Source organism: Populus trichocarpa, chromosome 14, assembly GCF_000002775.5.
Source record: "Populus trichocarpa isolate Nisqually-1 chromosome 14, P.trichocarpa_v4.1, whole genome shotgun sequence".
NCBI classification, from domain to species: domain Eukaryota; kingdom Viridiplantae; phylum Streptophyta; class Magnoliopsida; order Malpighiales; family Salicaceae; genus Populus; species Populus trichocarpa.
Window position 1 is genome coordinate 12,890,761 of NC_037298.2, and position 12,721 is coordinate 12,903,481.

The 12,721-nt window shown below is 31.0% G+C and overlaps 1 protein-coding gene across 1 annotated transcript; it reads left to right on the forward strand.

Moving 5' to 3' along the window:
• The first annotated feature begins 9,907 nt into the window (after positions 1-9,907).
• On the forward strand, positions 9,908-11,829 carry LOC112324054 (cytochrome b561 and DOMON domain-containing protein At3g07570). Its single transcript, XM_024584704.2, has 4 exons — positions 9,908-10,198; positions 10,272-10,671; positions 11,133-11,422; positions 11,508-11,829. Exons 1-4 carry the CDS (start codon positions 10,025-10,027, stop codon positions 11,736-11,738), a joined length of 1,095 nt encoding a protein of 364 aa, XP_024440472.1. The 5' UTR covers positions 9,908-10,024; the 3' UTR covers positions 11,739-11,829.
• Positions 11,830-12,721: the final 892 nt, after the last annotated feature.

Here is a 12,721-nt window from a genome sequence, read left to right on the forward strand (position 1 = left end):
TTTTTATTTCATAATTTAATTTGAATTTAATCAATATTTATAATAATAATAATATAAAAAAATTAAATTACAATTGTAAACTACATTACAAGCGAAAGAAAAAAGACATTAAAAAACAATATTATAAAATATTTTTAAGAAAAGAAAAATCAATTAATTAATTGGTAATTTTTTTAATAGGGTAATATTGATTGCATAAGTAAATATGATTTTTCTTAAGAAATAAACTATAAAAGTGAACTTGGTTTCTAAAAAAATTACCATCCAATCTGGTGATAAAGTATTTTTTAAAAGCAAAATAATATTTTTTTTACTCGAAGTTTAATATTTTATTTTTTTTATAAAAGAAGAATAAGACAAATAATGACTTTATGTCTTTGTTTTTAAGAATAGAGAAATTTGAATCCAATTTGATGAACCATAATTTCTTAGTATCTTTTAAACAATTTTTTATTGGTCAAAGCTTATTTTAATGATGACCCATGTTTAATAGGGTTTTTGAAAATAGGTTTGGACCTAGGCAGCGTGTCTAACCTTTCGTTAGCTCAGGTCACACGTCTAACATCTCTTGGGCCCAAGCCATGGTTTTGGACCCAATGTGCGTCCTAGCAGCTTCTAGACCTTGCCTTGTGGCCTGAACCTAACACCTAGTCCATTGGAGTTTTTGTCTGACTCATATGACCTACCATATTTTCATATCATTAATACATGTGTAAGAGATATTTATCCTCTATTAATATATGTATAAGAGATTTTTATCATTCATTAACGTTATTAGGATGAAATGACTTTTCAACCCTCTCTTTCAAGCAAAATGATAAGGTTTAAGGCTATAAATACCCTATAAACTATCCAGGTAAGGAGTTCACAACTTTCCATTCACAACATATACATATAACACAATTTTCTTACAGAGCATCCATTTTATACCAAAACAAAAACAAACAACCTTATTATTGGAATTTTATATTCTTTTGCATATTTATTGCACTCTTCTTCTACAAAGATACTGATTTAAGCATTCAATAGTTTCCAAATCATCAAAAGAGGACTATTTTGCAGGTATTAGAATTCTTACATCAAGCTAAAAAATATTGTTGAACTTGTATTTCTTTCATTAGTAAAACTCTTTTTTATAAGGATTGTACAATGATGTAGTTGTTACAAATTCAAAAACTAAATAAGTGAGATTAATAAGGGATAATATAAGAATAAATCTACAAGAGATAAGATCATCAAAGTTGTTATCTTTTAAACTATAGATAATCCTTAATACGCTTCCTCGGATCGCTCTGTCACTCATTTAATTCTTGGTTCGGTGACATAAAATTTAATTTCAATGATTTAAAATAATTAGAGCTTAAAAAACTAAATATGAAGCTTTAAGAAATGTTAAATATTTTTTTTATTTTGCTAATTTCAAGAATTAATTTTCATTTTTTGATGGAAAATCCATATTTATTTTTAAAATTTTGATCCCTCGGTCTTTTCTTTCTTCAATTTGGTCCATTCACATTAGCTTAATCTGGGATTTAGCTTGGTAGTTTTTTTGGTTGTCTAAAACTAGAGATCTTGAAATATAAAGAGAATTTTTAGTGTTCAATTAATGGTTGATTTTGCAAAATAAAGCAAATTTTAGCTAATTTAAATCAAGTAAGTGTTAAAGGATCAAAATTGAAAATAAAACAAACATGGGGACTGGAGTAAGCAAGCAAGACAAATAGGTTGGCATGTGAAACACAAGCGTCAATATGTGGGAGACGCCCATCATATTTAGATGGTGTATGAGGTATTATTCAATGACAAGATGCTAGCTTCCACGACGGTATAAGAAATGTTCATCTGCACCTTTCTTGGTGGTCAAACGTGTGTATACTACAACACAATGATTAGGCTATGGTGGCCTTTTTTTTTCCTCTTCTCTTTTTAATTTTTCTCTTCACCTTGGAACTTGGAATGTCATGCCATAATTTAAAGTTGTCCAGTTATTTGTTTTTTGTATCAAATTTGACCTTATTCTTTTGATTGTTATTTTTTTTGTTCCAATTTTTTTTTATATTGATTTTATTTTTCAATTTCATTCCTAAAACATTTGGTTTCATTTAATCTTTATATCAAATTTGGTCCTCATTGTTTTGATTTCTATTTGTTTTTTTATCCTTATCTTAATTGAATTTTGTTTTCAATTTTATCCATCAACATTTGGTTTCGGTTTATTTTTATGTGAGATTTGGTTCTTATTCTTTTGACTTTTATTTGTGTTATTTTGGATCATTTTTTTACTGTTTTTTCAATTTCATCCCCTAACATTTGGTTGATTGAAGATTTTGTTTCATGATTTTTTAAAGCTTGCCTTCTATAAGGTTAGTCTCGAGCTTATAACTAGAGTTACAAGTTTTAAAGATTAGCTCAAATTGACATTGGTCTTTTTTAGATCCTTTTTAAAATTGATGTTTTCTTAAATTTTATTCTTTAACATTTAATTGGTTGGGAATTGGTTTTCGTGTTTTTTTCACTTTTCTTTTTATCATGTTATCCTAATCTCATGTCCTAGGTCGCGGGCATGACAAGTTAACTCGGATTGACTCAAGTTATTTGTTTATCTTTCTTAAATTATGTTTTTTTTCCTCTTTCATCCTTCAATATTTGATATTATAAGAATTGTGCTTCATTTTTTTCAATTTTTTCTTTGTATAAGGTTATCATATTCTCATTTAATTTTTATTTCATTCTCAAATAAGATCATGGAAACCGTTTACGAATATTGAGAGGATATCTTTTCATAGTATTGACAAGCTTTCATTGTTTTTAGTTGAGCATTGTCAATTTTTATTTATTTATTTTTATTGCATTTCTATTATTTATATTATTAAATTAGTTGAGCTTATTGAACCTAGTCAAGTTCATGACACGAGTTTTGGATTTTTTTTGCTTTTTTAGGAACATTTGCATCACTCGAGCATCCTTTTTTTACGTTGAAAATTTTTTAGCTTGGCCTGCGAGGTAGCACATGCCATCAATCTAGTAATAGCTATGTCACTATATATTTGATATGATTTTAAAAAAATTGTTGTGCAAGTTGAGGCATTTGTAGTAACTATTGATATTATTTGATAATGGACATCATGTCAACTATTCCAAATGTGAAGCACTTCTATGATGGATCCCAAAACTATATCATAGATTTAACAACTCAATTTTTATAAGGTATTTTTAGCAATTCTACCAAGTTTCCAAATTTCTTTCAAAATCTATATTTACCGTGGATATCTAACTTCTCTTGACATATAAAAAGTCTCTTAACTTTTTTGATAAGGAGTACATATTTCAAATGAGACAATTTGTATAACAATGACAACCTTGTAAGGTCTTAAAAGGTCCTTTGTTGCCTAGGTAATCAAACCTTAAAAAGCCAACCCAAAGCCTACAAGGCGTAGAAATATAGACTAAAGAAATCCCATTGTATACCAATGACAACCTTGTAGAATTTCAACAAGAGTTGAGGTTTCATGAGTGCTAGTCAAGGGTGAAACCCATCGAGGCACTATTAACTTCCTTATTGATAACTTAAGGTAATATGTGTGCCAAAAAATGAGTGTAGTGGGTGTAGGGGCATAAGTTCATATTGAGTTCATATGCATGTTACACAAAATAATAGAAAAAAATACACACATAAACATAAAACCAATATTAAATAAAAAATAGCAGAATTAGTACATCATTCAAACAAACCACAAAGCCCATCCCTTACAAAATAATTGTTTAATCCCCAGCAAAGTTGTCATTTTACCGCACCCAATACCATGGTGAATTTAAAAGGTGATGTAAGAATATAATATACGAGTTGCTACCTAGTTTATGATAACTATGAACCCTAACTGGCCTTTAGAAATTTTTAGATCAGAGACTGGTTATACTAAAGGAAAGACACATTATACTTGCATCTAATTATAAAATTATCTACTCTGTTATTGCTAAAATTGGCCTAAACTAGTGTATCTATGTTTTGTAAAAGCTATTAATCCTAAAAAAAGTTATTTGGAACTTGGACCTGGCTACAAGCCTAATCCTAACTTTGAAAACATGGGCATTTGACCTAAAAGGCTAACAAATGGTAAATCATGCATTTAGATTGTTTCTTAGTTTATGTTCAAAACAGGCTTAAAGGTCACCACTCACACTCAATAGGTTTTTTGGGGTTATGTTGACCTAGCCTAAGTTTTTTCGCTATGATTTTTTTACTTTTTAAAAACAAAAAAAAACTTATTGAGTGATCATAATATTCTTGGATTGAACCTAAAAAATTATTTTTTAAAATAAAAATAGCAAATTATTAACATCCAATTCACAAGATTCGTTAAGTGATCATATTATCAATGACCGACTTTTTGATGAAAATCATTAACACAAACTTTTTACACACATATATCTACCATCCTTTAAAAAAGAATTATGAAGATTTTAACATTTTGAATCAAAATTCCAAAGCTAAAATACATTGAGCGCAAAACTCAAACACAAACTATCCACACATACAAATTTAATCAAATCCACCCAAGAATAATAAGAGCATGCTAAAAAAAATTATATAAAAAAATAATTTTAAATCCAAAATTGACTTTCTGATAGAAAAACAAAAGTGCAAAAAACATGTGACTTGGACACGATTGGCGCATGTAATCCATGTGGTACCTATTGGCAGCAATTGGAAATCTTAGCTTGAAATACGCGTGATAAATCTTGAAACATATACAACTTTAAAGAAACAAAATTTTCTCCCGCAAGTTCATGGAGGTTGTCAAAGATCAATCATGATTTATTGGTAGATTGGAGATAATAAAAAAGGTGTTTGAGGTTGTGATTTTTGGAAAAAATCAAGGCTGTTGTGATTTTGTTTTAAGGTGTGTTGTGGTTGTGCTGAGAGGAGATCAAGTCTGTAGCTTAAGGGCTGGCTTGCAACTGGTTTGTTTGGTTTCAGTGCTTTGTGGAAGAGGGAGAGGCTACAAGCAATGTGGTGGCTTTCATTGGGTCTGTCGAGAGCTGTGTTGTGACTGGTAAAGGTGTTTGGACTGACAGTTGTTGAAAGCTTCACGGTTTGTAGTGATGGTGATGGGTTGTTACAATTTAGGTCTGGCCTTATTAATGGATGATGGAGGGACAATGGGTATATGATAGAGTTGTGGAAATTAAGATTTTTAATGTGAGGTTAGCTCAAGATTTTTAATAAAAAGTCCTACATGACATAAAAAAAATAATCCTTTTTCCTTTTCAAGATTTTGAAAAGGAAAATTGAAAAGGAGAAACTTATAAAATCTATCATGATGTTCTAATTTTTCTAGATTTTTGGAATAAAACAACTATACACTTTAGTTTCTAATTCCTTAAAAAATTAAAAATTCATGCTCTTAATCAAAATCCACCCCTAATCTTTTAATTTTTAATTTTATCTTTCTAAAAATTAAATCAAGAGAAATTAGAGTCAAATTTAGGTTATGACAATAAAAAATAAAAAACTTTATGTTTATTCCTAGAAAAAAGCACAAAAGAATAATGAATTAATGATCTTTTACCTTCAAGGTAATTAATAATCTTTATAATCATAATCTCTAAGAAATTTCCAATAAAATATATTTTATACTATTAATTAGAGCTATTTAGAACTTTAGTTGGATTTTGATGAAGTCGTGAAAAATCTTTACATAAAATTAGGTTTTTCATGGGTTACGATCTTAGACCAAGACATGTGGGCTTGGTGTTTGGGATTGATCGTTCCTAAATAAATAAATCCCCCATATAATGAGGGACTTTATGATGTTTAAGTTAGTATGTGTATGAACAAAATAATGTATGGGAAAACTGAGAGAAAATATAAGTGTAGAGAAGTAAGTGTTACGTTTGAAAAAATTATGACTTGTTCTTTTTACCTGGTAATCTAAGGTATTTATAGATTTTAGTTACATTAGTTCATCTTAGAAAGTAGCATGACAATTGATAGGTGAGAACATTGGTGCCCACTATTGATTATAATATTTGACATTGTTATTGATGGAGTGGTTCGTGAATGTAAATGACACATTGACTAGAAATAACCGTTGGTCAAGAGAGGAGGCCTTTAATTTGCATAGAACATGGTGCGTGTTGCATTGCGGCTATTGGCTAGAAATATGGTGTCAACCCTATATACAAGTGTGTACTTGCACATAATCCATCAGTATAGAAAATGTTGAGTGTGTGGTGGTGCACAATATCTTATTCTGACTTCTCGAAACTCAAAACAATATCCAAGTATATGTGTGTATTGGACAGTTCACCACAAGGGTAAGGTATTGCTATTTGGGCCATAGCCCAAATATCATGGGTGTTGTTGTTTCGATCATGACCCTAACGACAACAAGACAACAAGTGTGTTGGCCCAAACAATAAATTTGTTTCTCTTGGTAAAAAAATCAGCACCATCATATTTGATATATAAAAAACTTATTGGTTTTATAAAGAGACTTGAGCAACATACATATAAAATTATTATATTTACCCACTTTAGTTCAGAAAGGACTTGACAAGGGAAAAAAGATAGACAAAATATGCCATTCGACCCGAGATAATGTTTGGTATATTGGACAATATTGAAAGGATTGAATTGTACTGGACAAATAATCATCTTATCCCGTATTTGGTGTGCTTTGAATTAAACTAGACAATTTGCTTTATTTTTTGTTTGGTAGATACTAGACAATAATCGATTGACTCGAGGTCTAAACCAATCTAGGTTTAAAAATAATAGAGGAAGGATTGATCCGACATGACCCGGTCAAAAACTCAGGTTAACCTGCAACCCATTCAACCCGAGATAAAACATAGGTAAAACATCTATTGACTCTTTATATACATAATTTTTTTGGTCAAAACGAGGTTGCTTTTTTTTTTTTTTTTGGGTCAACATAGTTTGACCCTTTAGACCCGTGACTCGGGCCTTATCTTGGGTCAACTCCTGAATTGAGTTTTAAAACTATGATAATAACCACTTTTATTTTTACGCTGATTTAGGTCAAACCGAGTGACCTCCTAATTCATAACCTTAGCCTTGCCTCGAGCTGGCCTCTTAGTTGGATTTTAAAACTATGATAATAACTATTTTTATCCTTACATTGACTCGGGTTAATGGTCAACTTGGCCCATGACTTGAGCCTGGCCCCAAGTCGACCCCCAAGTACAGTTTTAAGACTATGATAATAACTATCTTTATCCTTATGTTGATCTAGGTCAATGGTCAACCCGACTTGTGACTTAGACCTGACCAAAATCAACTCCCAAGTAAAATTTTAAAACTATGATAATAATTATTTTTATCCTTACGTTGATCCAAGTCAACGGTTAACCCAACCCGAACCTATCATCAGGTCGACCCTAGAGTTAATTTTTAAGGCTGTAATAATAATTATTTTATTCTTATGCTGACCTGAGTCAATGGTCAACCAGACCTTGGCCTCGAGCCGACCACCGAGTAGGTTTTAAAAGTATGATAATAATCATTTTTATCTTTATATTGATTTGGGTCAATGGTCAACCCAACTGGTGACCCAGCCTTGCCCTGGGTTAACCCATAGTTGAGTTTTAAAACTATGATAATAATCATTTTTATTGTTATGTTGACTCAGATCAACTAGAGTAACTATTGTGCAGAGAATTGGACAAGCTTGTCATATCTTTTTTAACGGGATAAAAGTCTCTTCACTAAAACAACCTTGCATAGGACAAAAATTGATGTTCATACTATCTAAAGGCGCACCAAACAACTTTACAAAAAAATTATCTTGTCCAGACCATTATTGTCCAGCATACCAAACACCACCTTACTTCTGGGCTAGATTCATTTATTGTTTTTATGGATCTTCCTGGGTCGAATTTCCTTGTTTCATACATGGATTTTGTTTGTCACAATTGTAAATTCCATCTTTTAAGTCATAATAAAAAGAAATGAAGATGGTTTTTCAATCGGCAACTTACAGAAGAAATTCCCCACTTATAAATCACTATATAATCATATTAAACGAAATATTATAAAGTGTGAGTTTTTCATTGTAGCTACACAATTTATTGTGGATTGCTATAGTGAAATTATCCAAATGCCCTTAAGTTGAGAAAAAAAAAAACCTTTAGGAGTGGTATTTTGGTTTTTTCCATTGCCTATTGGTTATTAAAAGATTTTTCGGGGATGTCTAGGTTTTTTTCTTTTTTTTTACGCAGTAAAAATATTTCTTTACCTCAGGGATCAAAAAAATTGGTGGACTGTTGGACAAGGGTTTTTTTATTATTATTAATGTATAGTTAAAGTACACTTTTGGTCTTAGATAAGACAAAAAATCAGGTTTGCATTTTGGAATATTTTTGTACTTCACATGGGTTTTTTGGTAATTACCAAGGTCATGGGAATGTTTTGATATTTTCACGTTAACTTTTTAATTTTTTACTTAGAAAAGCTAATGGCACGTGCTCGTGAGTGGATGGCATCCACGCTACTCAAGTGGCGCATGTGACGCTACTCAGTGGTCAAACCTGACCTTTCGTTGTCTCATTAAATGCACCATCGTGTCTTCTTTCATATGATGTGGCGCATGACAACATATGGTGGTCGGTTTGTCACCAATGGTCATTTTTTCTTTTTTTTCCCTTCTTGTCTCTCCCCTGTTAAGTAAAATGCATGATTGTCCTTTTTTTTTTCAATTTCAATCCTCATTCTTTTAAGTTCTTTTTTTTTATTCCTTTAATAAAAGTTTTATTTTTTTTTCAATTTAGTCTTTCAATTATAATTTCTCATATGTTTTGTTTTTTCATTTTTGTTAATATTCTTTTGATTTTTAAATTGTTTTTTTCCTTGACCTTTTTGTTAAAGATTTTTTGGATTTCAATTTCATCGTTCAATCAAAGCTTTTATTGTTTTATTTTTTTCTAATTCGACCCTCATTCTTTTGATTTGTTTTTCTTTTTGTTAAGACTATTTTTCAATTTAATTTAACCCTCTAATTATTAATATTTATTTTCACCCTCATTTTTTTTAGATCCTATTATGTGATTGGTTTTTTTCTCTGGTTTCATCTTTCAACATTTGATTTGTTAGAAATTTGGTTTCGCATGATTTTATTGTTCTGTATTAGTTTAAAAAAAACATTATTTTTTGTGATTTTATTCAATTTATTTTTTATGAATTTATCCTTATCTAATAACCTAGGTCATGGGTTTTGCATGCTTTTTTAGAATATAAGTTTTATTAAAATTGTTTTTTTTTTGTGTTTGATTTTGCAAGATATTATTGTAATTCATCTATATTTTTTTTATTTTATACATATGAACTTTATTTTTTAAAATAAAAAATATTTTTTAAAATAATATTATTGATGAGTTCGGCCTTACATAATATTTTTTAGGGTGTGAGTTTATTCAGCCAATTTCATTTGTATTTATCTTTTAGGTCACGAGTTTTTTACGATGTGGATTTATCTTTTATTGATTTAAATAAACAATTTCAATGAATATATTCTGGTGAATGTCTCATTTTGTGTGATTGAATATCTTGATTTATATTTATCTCTCAATTTTTTTTATATATTTCTCTTTTGGTTATTGTTAATATTTTATTTATTTATTTATAATTTATTTAATTAGATATATGCTTCCATAGATTTTTTTAATTTAAACTTTGAATTTTTTATGTTAAAAAACACATTGAATTAGCTGCAAACTCAACAATTTTTTTTTTAAAAAAAAAATTTATACTCACAGCAGATCAAGGGTTAAATAGCCAATTCTTACATAAATATTATTGATTCCCATGTTCATGTTCATTGACATTAACATTGTTCCATTACAACTACTTGCTTATTAAACAAAAATTCCTATTGATCTCTTCCTTTTTATAATTCATTTGTACATCATCATATTTACCTACTACAATTCCACTACTTTGCCACTTTAGGGTCAGATCATCATTAAACCAACGAGAGAGAGAGAGAGAGAGAGAGAGAGAGAAATGATGGCATCTTCCGTTATCTCCATCATCTTCTTCACCATATGTGGCTTAGCATTCTTTGTAAACTCTCAAGTAGATTCCTGCAATTCCAATCTAAACATCAACAGCCTCCCTTTTGACTCAGCATCTCTCCACTGTGTCAGTGCTTGGAGTTCTCAGGATTTCATCCTTCGAGTAAGTTTACTTTATTTACTTTACCATATATAATTGATTTCTCGATAACACTACTTGCTCTTGTTATGTGCAGTACGCGCAGACTTCATCAAATTTATGGAGCTTTGTTCTGTCAGCACCAGATGCAAATAGTTACATAGCTATAGGGTTTTCAAGCAATGGTGTGATGATAGGATCCAGTGCTGTTGTGGGGTGGATATCGGCAACTGATGGTTCTCCGACAGTAAAAAAGTATTTTCTGGGAGGGCAAAATTCAAAGGAAGTGGTACTTGACGGAGGAAACCTAGTAATTAACACTTCCATGATCGTAACTCAGTCTTCACGCCTGTATTTAGCCTTCCAGTTGAACACCGACCAGCCGGCGCCTCGGATAATTTATGCTCTCGGACCGACCGGTGTGATGCCTTCTTCTCCAAGCTTCTCCTTGACCCGGCACGCTGACATGGTCTCCACAACCTTGAATTATGTTACAGGTAAGAACAGGCAGGCTATATGATTAATTTTGTTTTTTTCTTGTATTATATGTGTAAAATATTTATTAATTAACATAGTCCAATGTGCACTAGTTCATGAACCATTTGTCAATACAACATGATTGGTGTTGCTGTCCATATGCCAGGAGCATGCTATATTTTTAACCTAAACTTTATTTGATCAGGTCAGAATACTGATCATATTATAACTCTAAAATGTGACAAGGCGACTTTTTCTTTTTCACAATAAGGTGATTTTGAAGTCACCATAATTAAGCTGACTTGTTAAGTAACTGATCTTACGAAGAAGAAAAAATGCTTTATACATTATTTATTTATTTTTGATGTTTGAATTCGGTAAATATACATTAATTATCATTATTATTATATGCAAATGACAGATCAAACAAGCAATTATATATATATATGGATTAATTATCATTATTAAATGCAACTGACAGGTCAAACAAGCAATATCAATGTAAGGCCACAGTCAAGATTAAGGAAGAGCCATGGAGCATTGAACATGGTTGGCTGGGGCATTTTGATGATAATCGGAGCAATAGTTGCTCGCCATTTCAGGCAATGGGATCCTGTGTGGTTCTACGTCCATATTTGCATTCAATCATTGGGATTTTTACTAGGCATAGCTGGTGTCATCTGCGGAATTATCCTTGAAAATCGTCTTGGTGCTGATGTCTCCACCCACAAGGGTCTTGGGGTCTTCCTTCTTGTTCTTGGATGCCTTCAGGTCTCTCTCTCTCTCTCTCTCTCCCTATCCCTCTCTCTCTCCCTATCCCTCTCTCTCTGACTTTGGCCTGTATTTTTGTACGCAGGTGATGGCATTTTTGGCTCGACCAGAGAAGTCGTCAAAGGTAAGGAAGTACTGGAATTGGTACCACTACAGTGTGGGGAGGATTTTGATTATATTTGCAGTAGCAAATGTCTTCTATGGAATCCATTTAGGTAAAGAGGGACGAGAATGGAAGGGTGGCTATGGAGGTGTTCTTGCTATCTTGTTTGTAATTGCTCTTATTTTAGAGGTGCGAATGTGGATGAAAAAATGAGTTTCTTACACCTAGCTGCTACACTTTCAAGGTTTCCATTACTATTTGTAACAGAATACTTCTTCGATTCTGCCTATATATGTTTTTTTTTTTATTGATTGATGAGATTGGATCTTACCTGGGAATGCCGATTTATACTGTGTAGCAGTGCCCTTCGTGTGTTAAGTGATGCTGAATGTTTAAACTGGTTAATAAATGAAAATACTTTCCCTGTTAATATCATCCATGTTTTTGTTTAAAATCTTAATTTTACCTTGAAAAATAAATTGTTGTTGAAAGAGAAAAATTTTCCATTCTTGATTTTGAGTTTTTAAACTATTTTTTGTGTTTTATAGATGTTTATTAGGTGTTTTGAGATGAAAAAAAGTTGAAAAATAAATTTCTATATAAAAAATACCAACCCTAATTTTCCAGCCATAACTAATGGCTGGATTCAAGGAAAAAACGAGCGATGTGCATTACATGCTTATTTTCTTTCAAAAAAATATTCATATATCTCACACCGACGGATTTGGTCTGTCGGAAAAACTATGAAATCTCGTAGTGATCCACCTCTTAAAAAAGAAAAAAAAATCATCTAGGATGTGCAGTCCTTGGCTTTTTTTAAGTTTGGATGCGCTCAACCACCCAATCCAGGTCTGCGTGTCTAGATTTGTTTTTATTCATTGGTTTTTTTTTGTTTTTTTTTCAATTTCATCCTTTATTGTTGATTTTTTATTAGCTTTTTTTTTCAATTTTAACAAATTTTGTGATGTTTTTAATAGAATATGATTTATTTTTTACTGGCTTATGAATAAGATTTTAACATTTTTTGGGAGATTTTAGCTAAAACTAAGGTTAAACATAATTGAGGAAGAAGACATCATTATTGTAGTTGTTTCTCAAGTCAATATGGTGACCACCGATGAAAATTAGGTGGTAGACTCTAGTACTACTAGGCACATATGCAAATAAAGAACTTTTCCCTACCTATACACCCTTTA